The sequence below is a fragment of the Antechinus flavipes genome, chromosome 2, assembly GCF_016432865.1.
Source record: "Antechinus flavipes isolate AdamAnt ecotype Samford, QLD, Australia chromosome 2, AdamAnt_v2, whole genome shotgun sequence".
In the NCBI taxonomy this organism is placed as follows: domain Eukaryota; kingdom Metazoa; phylum Chordata; class Mammalia; order Dasyuromorphia; family Dasyuridae; genus Antechinus; species Antechinus flavipes.
Genome location: NC_067399.1, coordinates 411,713,722 through 411,736,229, shown reverse-complemented (window position 1 = coordinate 411,736,229; position 22,508 = coordinate 411,713,722). Strand labels below are relative to the sequence as shown.

The following is a 22,508-nucleotide window of genomic DNA, read 5'->3' as shown; positions in this document are numbered from 1 at the left end:
CACAACATTTTTGATATAGGCTATCTCTACTTGAAGTTCTCCCATGATGGGAAATCTAGTTCCTTCCAAGGCAGTCCATTCTAATTTTGAACAGCTATTAAGCCTCGATGCAATGAACACTAGTCATTCATGTGGGTGCTCTGGCTAGTTATAGACAACTAGTTGTGTCAAAATATTTAGAATTTTATATCTACCATTTAACGGATATTTGCCATTGGCATAGCAAATTGTTGAAACAACACAGTTGAGCAAAATTTCTTTTGGAGCTTTTAATGATTTCTCAGTGCCTTCCAAATAAATTCCAAATTCATCCACTTGCTATTCAAAACCTTTTACAATGTACTCATTTTTATCTTTTCTTATTGCCTTACATAGAACTGTTTCTCTGCTTGATTTGGTCTTCTTTTTATTTTCAAAATATACCTAATTCTTTTCTGTTTCTCTGTGTTCTCCATCGACATTCCTCTCACCTGAAATCCAAGTTAACACCTTCTCTTTGAAAGAGTGAATGAATATTTAATCCACAGTTATTTCATTTTTCTATGAACTCCTATTACACTTATTATCTATATCAATGGATTTTTGAGTACTCCCTCCACTGGTTTGAATTATTGTTCTATATAATTCCTATTTTTATCATTAACCATATACTTACTTGTATTACCAGCTAACTCTTTTTTCTGTGGTATATATAAGGCCTGTTAGATTTTAGGTCTGCCATTTTATTGTGTTAATAAAAGGTGAGCCTTAGTGTGAAAATTCAAGGCACTCTCAAGAGTCTTATTGTATTTAAGTGGGGAAAATGTCACTTGCATTTGCTTAACTGTGCTATTTTAATGATCTGTATTCCACTAATACTAACTTTGATAGTAGGATCCTATCAACCTTGCTAACATTCAGAAATTTGTTCTAAATGTATCAATTATGTCCACTTATCTAGAGAAGCCTCAATCTAATATCAATATTGTGCCTTCTCTCTCTCTCTCTCTCCTTCTTTCTTTCTGTCTCTGTCTCTGTGTCTCTCATCTATGTCTCTCTGACTATATCTCTGTCTTTTCCTCTTTCTGTCTGTCTGTCTCTATCTCACTGTCTGTTTCTCATCACCCTTCTCTCCCTCTCTTCCTCTTTCCCTCCCTTCCTTTCTCCCTTCCTTTCTGCCTCCTTTCCTTCTCCTCCTCCTCCTCTTCCTCCTTCTCTGCTTCCTCCTCCTTCTCTCTCTCTGTCTTTCTCTGTTTCTCTGTGTCTCTATGTCTCTGTCTCTGTCAGTCTGTCTCTTTCTGTGTCTGTCACTCACCCCATCTCATCTCTGTTTTTGCCTGTTTCCCTCTCTCTCCCTCTCTATCTCTCTTTCTCTCTCTCTGTCTCTGTCTCTCTAATTCTGTCTCTGTCTCTGTCTTTCCCTCAATTCCTTTAAGTCCTACTTTCCTAAAGTTATAAAAAGTTTTATTTTATTCAATCATGAGGACAGATTCTTGTTACCTGACATTCCTCCTTGGAGTTTCAATGAATTTCTAACATGTAGCTATTTATCATCAAAACAAAAAATATTCTCCAGCTATGCAGTCACTTAAGAATGGTAATTAGATCTTCAATATCACTAATGTAAAGACAAAGTACTTTTTCTGAATTTGGAGGATAAATATAGTTTCTACATCCATTCTCATTTCATTTGATTACAATTCCATATTAAGGAAATAGCTAGATCTAATGAAAATAAATCTATCATATGATTCTCCATCTTATATAATGTTGAGTAAGTCACTTTCTCCCTTTTGTTCTCATCTGTAAATTTATTTTTCATGCATGAAATATGACTTAAACTAGTTGATTTTCTCTTTTTAACAAATTTATTTTATTTGAAGAAACAGAATAAGCAAGAAAAAGTAACAGAAAAGCAATACAAAACAAAATGAAACAAAACAAAAGAGAACATTATCATGTGTCCATCAGGAAGGTTTCAAAATATATAATAACAAATACCAATTTAAGAAAGTATATATATATATATATGTGTGTGTGTGTGTGTGTGTGTGTGTGTGTGTGTGTGTAGAAGAAATTATATTCATGATTGTCTTTTCTTTACTTCCTTGTAATTTATTCTCTTGTTCTCTGTTGTGCACCTGACTTACTTTATTCTTTTTCTTCCCTTCATTCCCCCCATGATGCCCACGCATGGTATAATTAAGAAAAGATATATTTATGTGTAGATATAGATATATACATACATAGAGAGATCCACAGTACACATAACCCACATACACACCTGTTTCCTATCCTTGCTGATTCTTTCATTAAATTTTGCTCCATAACTTGACTTACTGTTACTTAACATCCCTTGATCCAAAAGTCCCTCCCTTGTCTTCTTTCCTCACACTTTGCTTCCCCATCCTCCTGTCCCTCAATGTTTATTTCCTCGTAGATTTTGAAAGGTGTTATATTCTTCATGGTATGTATATATGTAGTGTTGCCTATTGAATCCATTCTTGATGTGAGTAGATTTTCAGAACTACAAGTCCTCCTCTCCTCTCTAATACTTCTGTATCTATTCTTCCTCTGCAAGTCATTTGTACAATATGGCTATTATTTTACCCTTTATTCTGCTAGTCTTTCTTTTGAGCTTATTCTATTGCTTATATAAATCTTAAACATATACATTTGTCATGTAAAAAAAAACTTAATTTTCCCATGTTTAAACAGTTTGTTCATGTTGAATTCCTTAAAATTGCACGTTAATATTGGTTCTTATATGTTAAATTTTCTATTAAGTTTAGGTTTGTTAGTAGAAAGTCCTAAAAATCTGCAACTTTGTTGAATGTCCATTTTTTCTTATTCAAAATTATAGCTAATTTTGCTGGATACAGTATTTGGGGTTTCAGGCCTAGTTCTTTTGTTTGTCTGTAGATAGGATTCCAAGACTTGTGATCGTTTATTGTAGCTACTGAAAAGTTAGGAAGAAAGAACACTAAATTCTACCTACACCTAAACAAAAAAGTATGTTTTGCAGAAAACAAAATATTTAACAAGTAGTTACCCAGTTTTTAATTGAAGACCTCTGTGACAGGAAACCTACTGTTTTCCAAACAAGTTCAATCCATTCTGGCATAGTTCTAATTGTTAGTATCATCTTCCATCTCCTTCTTCTCAAGTGATATAAGATTAAGTACAGGAGAACAATGCAATTTTATGTTGCTATAATTCTTTGATTTTTAAAACATTTATGAGCCCCTCCTATGTACAAGTAAAGGAGAAAGAAATAAAACAGTCCCTGCATGAGTTTATAATCTGCAAGAGAGATGTCAAAGAGAGATGTCTGAAATCCAGAGTATAACCTCAAATTAGGTCGAAATGTATTTGGAATTTTTTTTAAAAAAATAAAACTACAATACAGTATAGATAATATTTATTTGTAGTCTTCTGAGTCAATATGTGGCCTGTAGGGATCTATTTCTATTTAAGTTTAACACCCTTCACCTGCATGAACAATTGTAGTGCATATTAGGCAATGAATTCAAAAAAGAAGTACATAAAAATTCAGAAGTTTAAGGAGGGAAAAATTATTTCTTCTAGGTGGCATCAGGAAAGGCATCAGGAAATAGGACCTTACTTGGTGCTTAAAGACAAGAAAATATTTTAGCAGATCATAAAAATATAGGTTTTAAAGATCCAAAAAGAATTTCAAAAATCATCAAGACCATCTCTCCTTGAGTTCATAATATATCTAGTTCTCCATTTAGCGACAAGGACAGTATTTCACAAAAAGTGATAGTGACTAACCCTATGATTTCATTGGTATTAGGAACTCCCAGCTGAGAAAATTTCCTCTATCTATTCAAGTTGTCACCATTATGCTTAAAACTTAGACTCTGTTGTGAGAATATGATTCAAGAATATGAACAAAAACAGAACACTGCAAAAGTTTTCCAATAAAGTAAAAATGTTACATATAATTTTTTAGGGGAAAGGCTTTTATTGATTTGTTTTGAACTGATTTATTCTCCATAATTCACTTGAACATAAGATATACAATGAAATATTTTATTTTAATTTGTGAATAGTGTAAAAATGAAACATATATGACAGTCATCAATTACGTGATTTTCCTGAAATTACTATATTTCAAATTTAGAAGGAACCTTACAAATAGCTTATTTCATATTTCTTTCATTTCAAATTTCTTTTCGTGTTAATGTTCTACTGATTCATTTTGTTTTTTACTCTATACTCATTTCCCTACAATTCTCTATTCACACTACTTCATGATATATTCTATGTCAAAGAACAAACAAAACAAAAAAGTGAAAATATTTGATAGTTGTAGTATATTATCTTTCCATAAGGAGGAAGAAGGTATGTGTCATCTGGAACACAGTAAGGATAATTGTATTTGAGCTGTATAGTGATTTCTTTTCAGTATTGTCTTCCTTAGGCTATTTTATTAATTGAATATATTCTTCTCCTAGTTCTAAGGAATTCCACACAGCTATTGTTTTTTAAAGCTCAAAAATATTACATTAAATCTGTTTTCCCAGTCAAAGGGAATCTATATTGTTTCTAGATTTTTCCTACTACAAAAAAGTCTACAATTTATAATTTGTATGTTTTTGACCTTGGGCAATTTGCCTAGGAATCAGCACACTAGGTCAAAGTATCTGAGCAATTTAGTAATGATCTTATAATTTTAAATTGTTTTTCAAAACAGAGCCTTGCCAAATATATATTAAAGTGCCTTATTTTAAGGTATTATTATTAATTCTATTAATATTATTAATTATTAAATTATTGTTATTATAATTTATAATATTTATCATAATGTTATTTGATATTAAATTATTAATTATTAAATATTATTTAATCATATTTTAAGATATTCCCAAAGCCAGCCTAACACCAATTATTTCTCTTTAATCATTGCCAAGTTCATGTCTATGATTTGAAAATTTGGCATAGTTTTTATTTGCATCACTCTTATTAATTGTTTGTATCATAGTCTTTCATTATATATCTACTAGAAAATGGCTTTTAATTTCACCTAAAAGCTCAGTTTCCTATATAATTTAAATATCAGATTTCAATCAGAGATGTTTGTTATAAAGATTGTTTTCATATTCTAGCTAAATCAATTGAATTTGTGCAAAAGTTTTTAAGTGTGTAATCAAAATTATATATATATATATATATATATATATATATATTTTGCTGAAGCAATTGGGGTTAAGTGACTTGTTCAATGTCACACAGCTAGGGAGTGTTAAGTGTCTGAGGTCAGATTTGAACTCAGGTCTTCCTGACTTCAGAGGTAATGTTCCATCCACTGCACCACCTAACTGCCCCTTGTATTTTGTTTTCTATAATCCTCTCTATCCTTTAGCTACAAATTCTCCTATAATAATTATGAATAATAACAATAATAATCGCAAAATTCTCTATTATTTGTTTGTTTTAATTATGTTTGCTACTTTTTGTAACTGGATCGATCATTCATACATTTAGAACTTAGTATGATAAATATAAGATATTAATCCAAATCTATTTTCTGAAAAAAGCTGTCCTATTTAATTATTTCTAGGTTACCTATCTTATTCCACTGATTTATTTTACTTGATTTTTTAAACTACCACATAGTTTTGATCAATATTATTTTTTTAATAATAAAATTTGAGATCTGGAAATGCTAATAATGCTAGGCACTGTGCATTGCCATTTTTTTCTACTTTTTCTTTGACTTTTCTTTCTTCAAATTACATATATATATATATTTATATATTTATATTTATGTATATATGTATGTGTGTTGCCTAGCTATAAAAGGTTGTATAAAACCACAACTTGATGATTACCATAACACTAATACAACAGTTTCTATTATAATTGTATCCCAGCCATGAACATTGATCATCTCTTCTAATATCTTTATCTTCTTCCTTTCCTATTAAAAGGATTGTGTACTTGTATTTTTGGAATTCCAATAGTATTTTTGTTAATTAACTTGTCATTTTGAAGAGTAAATATCAGAATGATGAAAGAATATACTGAAGATCATGAAGCTAGTTAACAGCAAAGCCAAGACCAAAGAACAAGTCTTCTGAATTAATGTCTAGCATTCTTTCCATTTACTGAAAAGAAAACAGAAAGAATGTTATGATAAAAGAAGGATATAGTTAGGATGCAATGACAAACCATTACTTTGAGTATTTAGCTGGAAAAATCACTAATTTTGGCATTCAGCAGAAGTACAATTTCACTGTGAACATTGATAACAAAGCTGAATATTTTTAAATTGACACTGTAGTACATTCCTTTGTATGAAAAATATTTTTTGTGTGATTTTTTGGGAAGAGAAGGGAAAAACTAACTTGATAACTATCATTTTTAAATGGTCAAACAGAGATACTAAGAAAAGAAATAAAATTTTAGCTGTAGGATTTAGAATATAAACGAAATCTAAGTCTTTAGTTTATACTCTATTTCAAAAGAATTTGCATTTTATTTTTTTTTCATTCCTCCAAAATAAGCTACAAGGTTCCTATTTCTCAGACCCATGCAAAAATGATAGTTTCCCTTGATGAATATTATGTTATTGTTAAGTTTTCTTAAGTATGTTTTAAGGAGAGTAAATCAATTTATACATTGTTAAAGTTGGAAGAGACTACTAGTCTTAAAGTACTCTGAAATTATAGCTAAAGTCCCAAATAGGAAAGCAACTTAGCCAAGCTCCCCTCATAGATCCCAAAACTTAGGTAGGCTCCCAATCTACTACATTTCCATATACTATCAATTATCATTCCATGACATGAAAACTAAGAAGACTGGATATGGTCACTGTGTTTTGCATTTTACTTTTTTCCACAAACTTAAATTTGGATTTAAAAAAAATATATTGTTTTCTTATTTAATTTTCACAAGTACCTGCTATGACTCATAGCATATTTAGCCACAGATCATTTTTCAATCATTTTCAATTTTGCAGATTTACGAATACTTACTCAGAAAGAAAGGACTATATGGACTAACTTCATTAACATAGCAAAATATGGCTTAACAATGTTTAAAAGTCTGTAAAAACTAAAAATCAAAAAGTCAAATTGAACTAATCATCATTTTTCAACCATATACATATTGATATGTTATATAAATTTTAAAAATCAATCATTTTCTCTATCTCCTTAAAATATATCCTAACAAAACTTAAAGATGCATTTCAAATTGAAATGACTGGCTTAGAATGGAATGGTTATGAATAAAATAAATGATTTTTTTATAGGCATGAGAAAAGTTTCTTTTTTATAATCACATAGTTTTAAATACTTAAATGTATCTATGATTTCAAAGACATATATTCTCTTCAACAATGCAGAGCCTCACCATCCTTGCCTGTCCATGAAGTTTTACTCTCATTTATATTCTTCCCAAAATTCACCCAATATTCTAGGGAATTTATTTTTCTTTAATCTCCTAGAGATACCAACTGAAAATATGAGCTGTTTATTGACTTTAGTGGCTATTCTTTACTCTAGTCACAAAAACTGAAAATCATATTCCATATTTTTTTGTTGGTTAAACTTTTTTTTTAAATAGTTTCCCTGATTTCACTTCTTTGTGATTTTTTTTAGATGCTATATATAGCTCTGATGAATTTCTTTGGTTGACCCCTGATTGCAGCTCTTCAGAGACTGTAATATTCCATAACTTAAAGCCATACTATACAGGGAAAGTGGCTAGATTAGGTCAAGGATACCCAGTAAAGATCCATGTTGAAGTTGACAAATTTTTGAGGGCACTGAGGGACTGATTTTAAGATATCTATTGAAAGGAAAATTCCAAACACCTTTAAAAGGTGACAAAAGAAATATCAACGAACACTGCTCTCATGTTCACACCCACATAGACAATGCATCTACTTTATAAAAATTTTCTGCACACATTAATAACACTATTCATCACAATATTAAAAGGAAACAATCAGATTTTTATAAGTAATATTCCATGAGTCCTCATTTTTTTTCTTTAGCAAATAAAAGATTGAAGATGAATGAAAGGAACATAAGATCTCATTATGTTTACTCTTTGATGACCAATTCAGTTGGAAGCGCCACCTAAAAATGGAGCAAATGAAGTGTTTCCTATACATTGTCAAAGTTATACAATATTCCTTAGAAGAGTTAGCTCTATTTGACAAGATACAATGATAGAAATATATACTATAACTGGGAAATGTGTTCACTAAAAATATTCTTACTTATAAAAAGTCCAACATAGAAAGCAAGGAAGGATTCCCTGTAGATAGTAATGTCCTCCAAATGCTTGTTTTTTTTTTTTTTGTTTGTTTGTTTGTTTGTTTTGTTTGTTTGTTTTGTTTTGTTAATGGTTCTCATTATTTTTTAACTTAATTTTATTTAAATTTCAAATTCCTTCTCTCTCTCTCTCTCTCTCTCTCTCTCTCTCTCTCTCTCTCTCTCTCTCTTTCTCTCTTTTTCCATCTCTCTCTCTTTCTCCCTCTCCTATTCTCCAATCTAAAGAGAAAGCAAGAAAAATAAAACCCATTACAAATATGTATAGTCACTCAAAGCGAATTTCCATTAGATGTCTCTCTCCACTCCCCCAACTCTCAAAAAGTGAGAAAAAGTGGGGAAATACTTTAATCTGTACTCCAAGTCCATCAGTTTTCTATGTGGAGGTAAATGGTATGCATCATGAGTCCTTTGGAACTGTGGTAGGTTATGTTAATCACAGTTATTAAGTCTTTTAAAACTAACCAAATGATTGTTTCTGTGAATTATACTGTGTTATTTACATCTCATTCCAGGAACATTGCAGAGTATTCTAAAAAATATTCCTAAGGTTTCTAGAGAATGTGGATGGTAGAACCACGCTAGAGGAAAGAAGGCAGAAAGTTACCTGTTCTCCCCATTTTCCCTTAGAAACAATGCTAAATCAAGCATTTAAATGGATTCTGGAACAATAGAATCCACAAAAGAAGAAGAAGAAGAAGAAGAAAACAGTTTTAGAGCTTAAGATAGCTTTAGAGGAACTTCAAGAAAGATTTGTCTACACTGGATAAAAGAGGAGTACAGCTCAACATATCTGGAGTCCAGCCAAGCCAATGGAGTCTCTTAGCCATAGCATAAATCGGCAACCAAGAAATCTCAGTCCTACCTCATCAGAATAGTGCCCTGGTAATCCAGCTGTGAAGCTTTCTGCTGTAGCATAGAAAGTAAGCTGACAGTTCCAGAAGCCTTGTGCAACAGCCTGAACTAGAATGGGTCACCCTAGTATAGCAGGAAGCTGACAATACCTGAGGCTCCAGCATGGAAAGCCAATCATAAGGCCTTTGACCCTTAGCCCAGGAAGCTAGGACAATGACCCCTGTGACTTAGGAGCAGAGCTCTAAAGAGTGAACCAAAAAAACAAGAGCCTTGACTGTTGAAAGTTTCTATTAGCAACAGGCAAGATCAAAACACAAGCACATCACAGGCAAAAAGTTTCCAAATGCCTATATGTGAAGGTTCAAAGAGGAATATGAATTGGTCTCAAGCCCAAAATGTCCTCTTGAAAGACCTCAAAAAGGATTTTAAAAATCAAAAAATAGAAATAGAAAAAATTGGGAAAAAGAGATAGTTATTATAGGAGAACTATGAAAATAGAATCAATAATTTGGAAAAAGGAAGCACAAAAATTAACTGAAAAAACAATTTCATTATAATTGACTAATTGGAAAAGGAGATAAAAATCTAAATGCACAAAATAATTCCTTAAAAATTAGAATTAGGCAAATAGAAGCTAATGATTCAATCAAACAAAATCAAAAGAAGGAAAAATATATTTAAACAGGGTAAAATACCTCATTGGAAAAACAACTGTCTTGGAAAATAGATCCAGGAAAGATAATTTAAAAATTATTGGACTACCTCAAAGCCATGATAAAAAAAATGAGATTGGACAGCATCTTTTAAGAAATTATCAAATAAAACTTCCCTGATATACTAGAAACAGAGGGTATATGTTTACCAAAAAAAAAAAAAAAAGATAAAATAAAATCCCAGATAAAAATAAAAGGAAATTAAATACTTAAATAATCCCATTGTAGAAAAAGAAATTAAATAAGTCACCAAGGAATTCCCTAAGGAAAAAAAAAAGATTTCCAGTGCCAGATGAATTTGAAAGTGAATCCCTCCAAATGTTTAAAAAAAACAAACAAACAATTAATTATACTACAATATAAACTATTTGGAAAAATGTGTGAAGGAGGCCTACCTTATTCCATACTTATTTTATTCCTACCATATTCACTTTATGACACATATTTGGAGCTAATATCTAAAGCATGAAGAATCAACATGGAGAAAGAAAATTATAGAAGTTTCTCTAATGATTATTGATGCAAGAATTTTAATTAAATATCAATAAAGAGATCACAACAACTTATCACCAAGATAATATATTATGACCAGGTGGGATTTATACCAAGAATACATGGCTTTTTCAGTATTAGAAAAATTATCAATATAATTGAACATATCAACAATAAAACTAACAGGAATCATATGATTATCTCAAGAGATGCAGGAAAAGCTTTTGACAAAATATAGGACTCAATCCTATTAAAAATATTAAAGACTTTAGCAAGAAATGAAAATTTCCTTAAAAAGTGATAAACAATACAGATAAGGTCTGCAATGGGGATAAGCTAGAAGCATTCTCAATAAAATCAGAGGTGAAACAAAGATGCCCATCATCATCATTATTATTCATTATTGTTCTAGAAATGTTAGCTTTATCAAGAAGAGAAGGAAAAAATGTTGAAAGAATAGGTAATGTATTGCCAAAACTAGCACTTTTTTCAGATGATATGATGGTATACTTAGAGAATTCTAAAAAAAAAAAAAATCCACTAAAAACCTGCCTGAAAGAATTAACAACTTTAGCAAAATCACAGGATATAAAATACACCCATATAAGTCATCACTATTTCTATATGTTACAAACAAGGCTGATCAGCAAGAGATAGAGAAATTCCATTTAAAATAAATGTAGTTAATATAAAATATCTGGGACAAATAGTAGGATAAGACAAATCCAGGAACTACATTCATACATACATACATACATACATACATACATATATACATACATACATAATTACAACATCCTTTTCACACAAAAAAAGTCAAATCTAAAAAACTGGAAAAACATTCAGTTGCACATGGGGAGGCTTGATGAGGTTAGTGGTAGTTGTGATGAGGTGCAAGAATTAGGGTAAGAAATCCCCTCTGGTTGGAGGTGCAGGTCCTTTATGAAGAATTGCAAATTCAAATAAATACGGGCAGAGGATTTGTGGCAAAGAAGAATAGAATTTTTATTAACACTAAGAAGCCAGCTTGCTAGGAAGACAGCCTTCTTAGTGGGAAAAGGGTCCTGTTAGGAAGATAGCAAAGATTAACACTGAGAAGAGAATATCTTCACCAGTGGGCAAAAAAAATCCTGGTGGGACAGCTTGCTAAAAAGACAACTTTCTTAGCAAGCATAATCAATCCTGTTTAGGACTTCTACAAGGGCAGGTTACACTGAGAAGAGAATATCTTTACCAGTGGGCATAGTCTGTTAGAATGTCTGCAAAGATTCTGGGTTCAGAGTTATCTTTTATTAGCCATCTGAGACTTGGTGCTTCAATTCAACTCAAAATTGAATGATATTACTAAACTGGGAATTTGAGTTAATGTTGACAATGCCCTGGACCTAAATTTCCAATTGAAAAGAGATTACTTATTTTGGGAGTTTGAGCTACTGGGTGTGGTTCTAAACTAATTCTCAACTCAATAGACTGTGTATCATGTCCCTGGCCATGATCTCCAACTGAATGAGACTACCCAACTGGGCTTCTCTGAAAGGTAGACTTCTTTTAGAGAAGAGTTTGGACAGTTTCAGGGTTCATCTCCATCATTTCCCCCCAAAAGATCTCAGTTTACATCAGGCTGAGATACTATAATAACAATGGCAACTCTACCTAAATTAATTTACTTATTCAGTCCCATACAAAACTACCAAAAATTAATTTATAGCTCTAGAAAAATAATAACAAAATTCATCTTGAAGAACAAAAGGTCAAGAATATCAGGGGAATTAAAGAAAAAAAAAGCCAAAGGAAGGTAGCCTAAAATTATACCATAAAAGTTTTGGCTAAGAAATAGAGGGGTGGATCAATGGAATGGGTTAGGTGTATAAAACATAGTTGTAAATGACTATAGTAATGTACCATTTGATATACCTAAAGACCAGCCTCTGGGTTAAGAACTCATTATTTCACAAAAACTGCTGGGAAAACTGGAAAATAAATATGGCAGAAACTAGGTATAAACCAGCATCTCAAATCCTAAAAAGGTAAGGCCAAAATGGGAACATGATTTAGGTATAGTGTTACTATAAGCAAATTTGGAGAGCAAGGCATTGTTTACATTTCAGATCTAAGGAGAAGGGAAGAATTTATGACCAACCTATAGTTACTCACCCTTTTGAGTGGTATCCTTAAAAAAAGGACAACTCTACTCCCAATCTCAGGAGAAAATAGTTTCAGAAAATGAGATCTCTGTTTCATACTCCAAAAGATGTTGAATCCCAGTTGTTTGAAGGAGGAGATGAGGAGGTCGTGAGTAGCCATGTGGGCCTTAGCAGCAAAAGTCTGAAACACAGATAATATTCCCTGAGGCAAGCAAAACCAGGCATTAATGGGGCCATTTCAGGCTTAAGTGGGTCATTTGTTCTTACATAGTCTTTTTGTTCAAGCTGACAATTGATTACAATCCTATCCTAAGTGGAGGTTCCTAGAAATTCCACCTTTATTGTATCCAATCAGAAAACTAAGTTATAAACGATCTGTTCATACTGTAGATGGCCCTAACTCTTTTTGGGGTGCTAAATCCTTTTTAGGGTTAGCCTGCCAGTTAATGATGTAATCCATTCCCCATGAACTCCTTTTCCAGGTGAGTCTGCTAAATTTCTTTATGAATTTAGCCCATTAATCAATAACACACTGTTGCCTCATGGCATCTTCCCTTTAATGGAGTTTTCTAACCTGGTTAATTGAAAGCTCCACTAGGGAACTTGTCTTCTCCTTGCTAATTGCTAAAACATTTCTTTTCTTTGCTTACTAAAAATCCTTATGGATTTAGTCAGTTCTTAGTAGTCTAATAACTTCTTTTCCCCTTAAAACAAAGAGAAGAATTTATGACCAAGCATGAACTCGAGAATACTATGAAATGAAAAACTAATAATTTTGATTACATTACATTAAAAAGGGTTAGCACAGATACAACTAATATTAGAAGAAAAGTAGAAAGTTAAGAAATATTTTTACAGCCAAAGTTTCTCCTAAAAACTTCATTTTTCAAACATAGAGAACTGAATCATATTTTTAAGAATACAAGTCATTCCTTAAATGATAAATGATCAAAGGATATGTGAAGTTTTCAGAAGAAGAATTTAAAATTTACTATAGTGATATGAAAACAATGGTCTCTCACTTTTTCTCAGAGAAATGTAAATTAAAGAAACTTTAAGGTACCACCTCTTAACTATCATATTGGCTAATAAAACAGAAAAGAGAAATAATAACTGTTGGAGAAGATATAGGAAAATTGAAACACTAATGCTTTGCTGGTTTAGTTGGAACTCATCCAATCATTCTGGAGAACAATTTGGAATAATGCCCAAAGGGCTATTAAACTGTGCATACCCTATCAGGGATCCTCAAACTATGGCCTGCGAGCCAGATGTGGCAGCTGAGGATGTTTATCCCCTCACCCAGGGCGATGAAGTTTCTTTATTTAAAGGCCCACAAAACAAAGTTTTTGTGTTTTTACTATAGTCCGATCCTCCAATAGTCTGAGAGACAGTGAACTGGCCCCTTATTTAAAAAGTTTGAGGACCCCTGCGTGAAATTAGCAGAACCAGGAGATCATTGTGTATGGCAATAACAACGCTATACAAGGATCAATTCTGATGGACGTGGCTCTCAGAAATAATGGAATGATTCAAACCACTTGTTCAGTGATGAAGAAAGACCACTACACCCAGAGAGAGGACTGTGTGAACTGAATGTGGAGCACAACATAGCATTCTCACTCTCTCTGTTGTTGTTTACTTGCATTTTTCTTTATTTCTCAGTTTTTTTTTTTCCTTCCTTCTTGATCTGGATTTTTCTTGTACAACAAGATAACTGTATACATATGTATACATATATTGAATTTAACATATATTTTAACATATCTAACATGTCATTGTACTACCTGCCAGCTAGGAGAGAGGGTGGGGAGGAAGGAGGGAATAATGTGGAACAAAAGGCTTTTCAAGGGTCAAAGTTGAAAGATTACCCAGGCATATGTTTTATAAATTTAAAAAAACTTTAGTTAAAAGAATAATTAAAAAATAAATGACAATTTTCTTAAAAACAAAAACAAAAACAAAACTGTGCATACTTTTTTGATCCAGCAATACCACTACTAGGTCTGAATCCCAATGAGATTATATAAAAAAAGAAAAAGTCCCACATATACAAAAATATTTATAAAACCTCTTTTTGGGGTGATAAAGAATTGGTGAGTGAAGGAATGTCCATCAATTGGAGAATGACTGAATAACTTGTGGTATATGAATATAGAAGAATACTAATACTATTGTGCTGTAAGAAATGGTATGCAGAATAATTTCAGAAAAATCTGGAAAGACTTGCATAAACTAATACTGAGTGAAATGAGCAGAATCAGGAGAACATTGTATATACAATTGCAGCAACATTGTGTGATGATCAACTATAGTAGACATAAATCTTCTCAGCAATGCAATGATTCAAGACAATTCCAAAAGCCTTACGATGGAAAATGCTGTCTATAGCCAGAGAACTATGGAGCCTAAATGCAGATCAAGACACACTATTTTCACTTTTTTGTTGCTGTAATTTTTTCTTTCTCATGGATTTCCCTTTTGTTTTGATTCTTCTTTCAGAACATGGAATATGTTTAACATGATTGTACATATAATCCATCATTGTACCCATTTTGTCCCTTTATTATTGTACCTATTCATTGTAGCTATTAATATTGTACCTGTGTTATATATATTGTATAAGCTATGTCAGATCACTTTCTGTCTTAATGAAGGGTGGGGAGAGAGAGGGAAAAAGAAAAGTTTGTAAATCACAATCTTACAAAAATTTCTGTTTCTATCTTTATATGTAATTCAGAAAAAAAAACACTATTTAAAATAAAACTTTTTAAAAACTTGATGTAATTATCTAAAGAGGAAAAACAAAGTACATGAAGAGTACCAACTATCTATATCATGATATGTAAATGTATAATGCACTCAATGCAGCCTCTGAAGCAGAGATGCAACAATTTTCAACTGCTTCTGTTAATTTTGGCCTAACAATTTACACCAAAAAAACACAGTTTCTCCATCAGCCAGCACTACAATATCCATATGTGGAACCACTGGTTACAGTAAGCAATGAAGTTTTGAATGCTGTGGGTAAATAGACTTACCTTGGACAGGGATGTCTACATTGATAAAGAGATTGACTCCACATTGCCAAACCTCAGTGTTTGAGAGGTTCTGAAGTAAAGTGTGGGAGAGAAGAAGTATTAGATTGATTACCAAACTGAGGGTATACAAAGCCATTTTACTGACCTCATTTTTGTATGCCTGTGAAAACTGGACAGTATACCAATGCCCTGCCAGTAAACTGAATCATTTCCATTTGAATTGTTTTAGGAAGATTCTGAAGATCACCTGGCAAGATTAGATACCAGAAACTGAGGTCCTTTCTTGAATTAAACGACCCAGTATTCCAACTCTATTGCAGAGAGCACAACTTCATTGGGCTGATCACAGTCTTCAAATGCCAAATGTATACTTACCAAAAAAGTTATTTTATGGAGAACTCATACAGGGCAAGTACTCCCAAGGTAGTTAGAAAAACAAAATAAAAGGACACTCTCAAGGTATCTCTTAAGAACTTTAGAATCAATTTTATGACATGGGAGACACTGACACATTACTACCCAGCATGGCATGCCCTCATCAGAGAAGGTGCTGTGCTCTATGACCAAAGCAGAATTGAATTAACCTAAAGGAAATGCAAAATATACAAAAAAAAATAGCCATCCCAAATATGCATATGAACTATTTATGTCCAACCTGTGGCAGAGCATTCCAAATTCATATTGGTCTGATTAGCCATAGTTGGACAAGTGTAACTCAATTCTAATACATGGTGTTATTTTGGTCCTCTTCAAAATTGAAGGACAGCAACAAAATGTATATTAGTAAAGTTACATTTTAGGTTTCTTTCCAAAAAACTAAATATCTTGGAACCTTCCATTCAATGTTGTAATGGCTGTGACTGAGATCTTCAGCAGAGAATAATATTTTTCATACATAGTCTGATTCTTATAAATCTTTAGTTAATCCATGATAACTGCCCCATGAACTTTTTGAATTGTGAGTTATGTTATGCCAATACCATTTCTCAATAATGGTCACATTATGTAGAATATAGGCTAGCTCCCTGGAGGGCTTCAGGGTTAGCCAGAATCAGGATGAATCAAAATCCTTTATCTTTAGGAGGAGAAGTGAAAGACATAGGCAAGCTGCCAAAGATCTCTCTTGGATTCTGGAGTCCAGAATCTCCAGCCTCTCTCCAACTTGCCCTGCTGCCAAGTAACTCTGGCCTCTATCACCTGGCCCTCAAATCCTTGCATACAATTATCTTAACACCAAACATTCAGCAAGCACCAACTATGAGAAGAGCCATTTATCCAAACATATGCTAATAAAGTCATTGTCTCACGTGGAATAGGTAATTAGTCTGAAGTGCTCTGTTGTCTGATTCAAGCACACCTTTTTTTGGAGTTTCAGCCCTCTACAACATTAGTCCAAACTTGAAATGATACCACAACCTTGAAATGATAACTAATGTCACAGTGCTAAAAATTACTGGTTATTGTAATGGGTAAAAATTTTTGTGAGAAATACAAATACTGATTTTAGGGATTCCTCTCATACTAATGATCTATTATTTTGGCAGCATTAGTTCAAATAATGTCTAAATCAAAGGAGAAAAAGTCCCTTTAGGACTATCATTTCTGATCTTCACCCTTTAAGTAAGGAGATGAGAGCAGTTGATGCCATCCTGTATGAAAATAATATCATTGATTAATATTCTAGCATGGAACACCTGAATGTAATCACAAAATAACTCACTTTTTTTTTTTTAAACAAAAGTGAAACTATTTTTGTAGGTTAATCAAAAGAAAAATGTCATGAGTTGATAGAAGATGGAAGTCTGCATCTACCGCAAAGATTCACTGTGTCTAATATATGTACTGAGTGTTAAATTCTTAGAGTCTATGTATTATGATGTTGTACTTAAAAAGCTACATATAATAGCAAATTGAGATTTTTCATTTTATTGATTTATGATTAGAAATTTGTCATAAATCATCTAGTCCAAGCTTCTATTTTAAGGATTAAGAAACTGAAACCAAAGAGTTTAAGGACCCTGTGTTTTCATGTCTTAGTTCATATCTCTAGCACTTAGTACAAAATATTAAGTGCATAATAAAGGCTCCCTTATTGATTGACTGATTGATTGTCGAGGGCCACATGAGTAATAAATAGATGAATTGGCCATAGTATCTGATCATCTGGCTCCAAATACAGCTTTGTTATTATTGTTCCCCTTATAATGAATAAGGGGAACACCTTTCACCTTTCAGAATGAATTATCCATATATGTCAAGAAAAGGAAAATGTTAATCTCCATAAAAGTAATTATTCCTGAAATGTAGAGATCAAATTATGCTTTCCTGCTTTTCACAAATCTAAGCTCCATTTGTTGTTTCTTCTTCATCAAAATGATTCAATACAAGAAAATTCCTGAGGTTTTCATTTGGGCTTAGGAAAGTGATAGTATATTTTATAATGATGTTAAACATTAATTGGGATACCAGTTAAATGATTAATACTCTGATTTTACAATATCCTAGTGGAAATGGTAAGTGATTTTTAAAAGATTAAGGTGATTTTTTTGTTTGTAGATTTTTTTTCCTCACATTAAACTTTTTAATATCTATGGGTAAGTGTTTTCATAAAAAGCCCATTAAATGTTACTTGCTTTATTGATTTTTCTCTGTTGAAGTCTGTATTCTAAATGGAAAGGCAAACAAGAAATAGAATCTTGGGAATCTTATCTCTCAGATTTACTGAAAAGTAGTGAAAAAGTTGTATTCACAATAAGCTTTCTTGATAATGATAACTTTTATATTTATATTAGAATTTAAAGCTGAATAAATTGCCAATGATATAATAAAGAAAATAATTCATCAGTGTAAGAATGATCATAAGGTTAGAAGGATTTGTGATCAATATTATGTATTTTATTTCGGATTTTTACACCTGAAACAAATGGCTTTAGTTCATATGATAAACTAGTTAGCATATGTTAGATTTTGTTCTATTTAACTACCACAAAAGTTTATGTAGTTACAAATATACTTGATAAATGTGTCACATAATCATTCATATCTTCTATTCTCTAAAACTCTTTCCTTTTTTCTCCTACAAATCCTTCACATGGAGGTTACTTGCCATGTGGCAACCTTCCTCTCATTCTCTTTACATCATATGGGTGCTAGGGGAAAATAGGGGTTGACTTTTGATTATTGAATCTAGTTTCTTAATTTTTAATTTATTTAATTTTTTTTCTCATTTTTCTCTTTCTATACTTTTCATCAGCTATCAGTCCCTGGTACATGCCTCCAATAATAGCCTTCTATTAGCTTTTTTTAAATTTTTTTTTCCTTATGAACCAGAATACAAATTAACTAAGGGTATTGGAAGTATTTCTAAAATAAGAGTAATTGGTCTCTGAATTACAGTTATAATTTAAGTGTTTGAGCTTTGGTTGACTGACTTAGAAAGTAAATGTTGTATTGTAAAATAGAGGTATCAGACAAGCAGCTCACAGTTGATATGGATCAAACCACACTTTAGAATGCAGACCAAACAAGATTAAAATGTAATTGGGAAATATTTCATGAAATAAAAATACAATAGAACATGGTTCCCATTACATTTTAAAACTAATAAATGACCCATAGGCATCTTTATGTATGAATTAGCATCCCTCCTTTCAATAATTATTTGACACCATTGATCTACAAGATATTTGACTTCAGGTCACAAGACCTGCTAAATGAACCAGCTCAACCAGTAAGTTACCAGCCATGTAACTTTAGTGTAATAGTTGAGTTGTCTTAATTTTAATTTTGTCCTCTACAAAATTGGAGTCATAGACTCAATAGAGTTTTGGAGAGATCATCCAGTCCAATTCTCCTCCTTACCTTATACTTCTAATTTTATAGATGACAAATCATAGGAAAGAAAGAATATTAGAAGTCTAGAGTCCAATACATTCATGTCCAAGAGGAGAAAACTGAGGAATAGTAGTAAATGTATTAGGCAAGATTTAAACTCAGATCTTCCTGACTAATTCACAGAGGTAGTTAGCATGAAAGGCAGAATCTAAACTCGGGCCTCCATATCCTAAATTCAATTTTCTTTTGCTACAACACTGATCACAACATTAATACTAAGGAATTTGCAAGGTTCTTGTAAGGAAAGCATTTTTTGTGATTTGTTTGTGATTTGTTAATCATAAAGTACAGTATGAACTTGAACTCAATTCTATATGCATCTCCTGTGGTTGCTGGGGTACCTTTTTGTTTACTTCACTCCAACTGGATAAAAATTAAGTGTATAGTGTACATGATGCACCAGATTGTATACACTACAAACTTAGTTCTCATGGGATTTGTGATTTTTTAAAGGTTGTCATTATTTAATTGAGATTGATGAATAAATGACTTTTGAAGAAAGGAAGTACCTCTATCTAGATCCCAACTACTATGAATAATGAAGTCCCTGAAGTGGTGACAAAATGAAATTAATATTATTAAAATATCTTTATTCCAGCCCAATGAAAATATGATTTTGAATTGTGGCAATTTTATAGGATTTGTATTTTGTACTAACTGGCATCCAGCTTATAAAACTAACTTTGACACTAAATGTATACTTAGCTGATAATGGCTATTTCTGGTTTGCTTATTTGTTGTAACATAGCATTTTGATTAACATTTCAAATTAAGTAAGTGTGGGGGGAGTAAGAAAAATGTTATAAGGGAAAAAAAATCAATACTTAATTTACATTACATTGGGATTCAAATAAAAAACATTTTTCCTAAATAGTATTAATGTACTTGTTCCCAGGATAGCAACAGTAAGTTAGTTTGCAACTATTTAATTCCCTGTAGACATTTTTTGTTTGTTTGTTTTAATCAGTTTAGCAAACCTCAATAGGCTCTGTTAAAAGTGATTCATACTTCACAGTGCTTTCAGCCCTGTTCCCTTTAAATCAACTACTTATAATTCATTGCATATTTTACTAATGGACTCCCTACACTCCTATTTCTTTAGTTTTCTAGTGATACCTGAAGATTTAATAAAATATTACTTAAAAAAAAAAAACCTAACTTCTTATTCTGTTTAGCTCAGACCTTCACAACTGAGGCAGGGTTTTTATGCTAGCAAAATAATTATTAGAAAGGTATGAAACTGAATCAAATATACCCCAACTACAACAAAACTACTGTCTTAGATTTCCCCATCATGAAATTAACCCTAGGTTTAGTTAGTTTTTTTTTTTAAATCTGTAGTCAATTAGTCAATCTATTAATTAAATTAGACAAATATTATATTAGTAACAGACTATGCTGAGCTCCAATAATACCAAAATAAAAATAGTCCCTGCCTTCAAGAAGTTACTTTCACTGAGGATATATAAAATGCACACAGATAAGTAAATACAAATAATTTTTTGTATTTGAAAAGAGAAATAATATTAAAAGCCATAGTGATCTTGGGAAGACTTTATAGCAGTAATCTGTAGACAATCTTAAGAAAAGTTAATATTAGGAAGGAATTTAGATGTCCTTTTTTTAACCTCCTTGTATTTATCTCATATGATCTTAAAACATTTTATGAAAAAATATTTAGGAGTACCTTTCTATTCCCTACTGTAAGATTTAAATAGAGAAGCAGTTTTTTTAGTGATCCTCCAGATATTTGGACAGTTCCGCCTCTCAGCCAAACTGGGGAAAAAAAGTGAATTTTAATTAAAGTAAAAATACTCATTTCAACATGATAAAATAGTAAAAGTTCTCCTTGTTCTTCTGTAACAATTTTTTCTGAGTTAGTTTGTTTTTTTTTTTCCTATATGGAGTGAGATTATTAACTTAGAAAAATTCAGTCACTCACACCAAAGGAGAGTATAGATGGAAAATTCATCAGTAGTTACACTAAAGCAAGGTTTAATAAGATTTATATGCAGAAATATTAATAATGATTGATCAGAGAAGAATTTGATCAATTTGGGTATTGAAGTTGGAGGAAGTTGCAGGAAAAGTAAATGAAATGAAGAAAAATAAAAAAGAGTAATGAGTAAGAGAGATTATTGCTAGTAATTCTCAAGTATGAAAAAGAGTGTGAGAAAAACTTAAGGGATAAAAAAAATTGTAGAATGTTTGTTTCATCAGGTAAGAACCTTAAAGATCATCATGGCCACACCTTTCATTTTGCAGAAGAGGAAATGGAAACTCAGACAAGGAAAAAGGCTAGGTTCCAAGTCACACAGATAGATAGTGACATTAGCCAGTACTAGAGTCCAAGTTTCTGGGTGCTCAGATCATTTCCCAGAGGATCTTATCCTACTCCTTCAAGCCATTAAGCACTTTAATTTAGAAATGAAGTATACTAATGGTATTTGTCATTTCTATTGCCTTCTTAGGATTACAACCACAGCTGCTTGCATGATGGATTTGCGCAGATACCCCCTGGATGAACAAAATTGCACCCTGGAGATTGAGAGCTGTAAGTACATTTTTGAATTTTACTGAGTCAATCTGGTTTTGATCTGGCTTTGTATAGAGGCTGAAATATACATAGATATATTTTTTTCAGTTTTATATTTCAAAGATATTGATTTGCCATCCTTAGCCCTAAGACAACCATTTGCCAAGTCACTATGCACTGTGAAATGTGTTAGTGATACATCTGATGAAATTTGTACTAATACTTTTTCCTCAACTATTGTTCCTATACTTTTTTGTATCTTTTCCAAGTTTTACTAACAGTGATGTTTTAGGTGAACAATTGCATTAGGAAACAGGGTACTCATTGCCCCTACAATAAAATGTGTATAGATGTATATAGGGTATTCAGGGAAGACAATTACCTTATGGTGGAATTGGTCCTCCTTGAAAACAAAAGACAAACAAGAACAACTATAAAATACTTCAGGGCCCAGTGTTATCCAACTACTAAGATAAGATTTGAGAGCTATGGGCACAATTTAGTTTTAGGTGCTTAGTATGTAAAAGACCTGGCTAACTTAGTTG

The 22,508-nt window shown here is 31.9% G+C and overlaps 1 protein-coding gene across 2 annotated transcripts in view; it reads left to right on the top strand.

The window, feature by feature from the left end:
• The window catches only part of GABRB2 (gamma-aminobutyric acid type A receptor subunit beta2), a 242,996-nt gene that overhangs the window by 106,575 nt on the left and 113,913 nt on the right, over positions 1-22,508 (top strand). For both annotated transcript variants that reach the window (XM_051978842.1, XM_051978843.1), the window contains exon 5: positions 21,899-21,981. In XM_051978842.1, the coding sequence (XP_051834802.1) occupies positions 21,899-21,981 (83 nt within the window). The remainder of the gene's footprint in view (positions 1-21,898; positions 21,982-22,508) is intronic.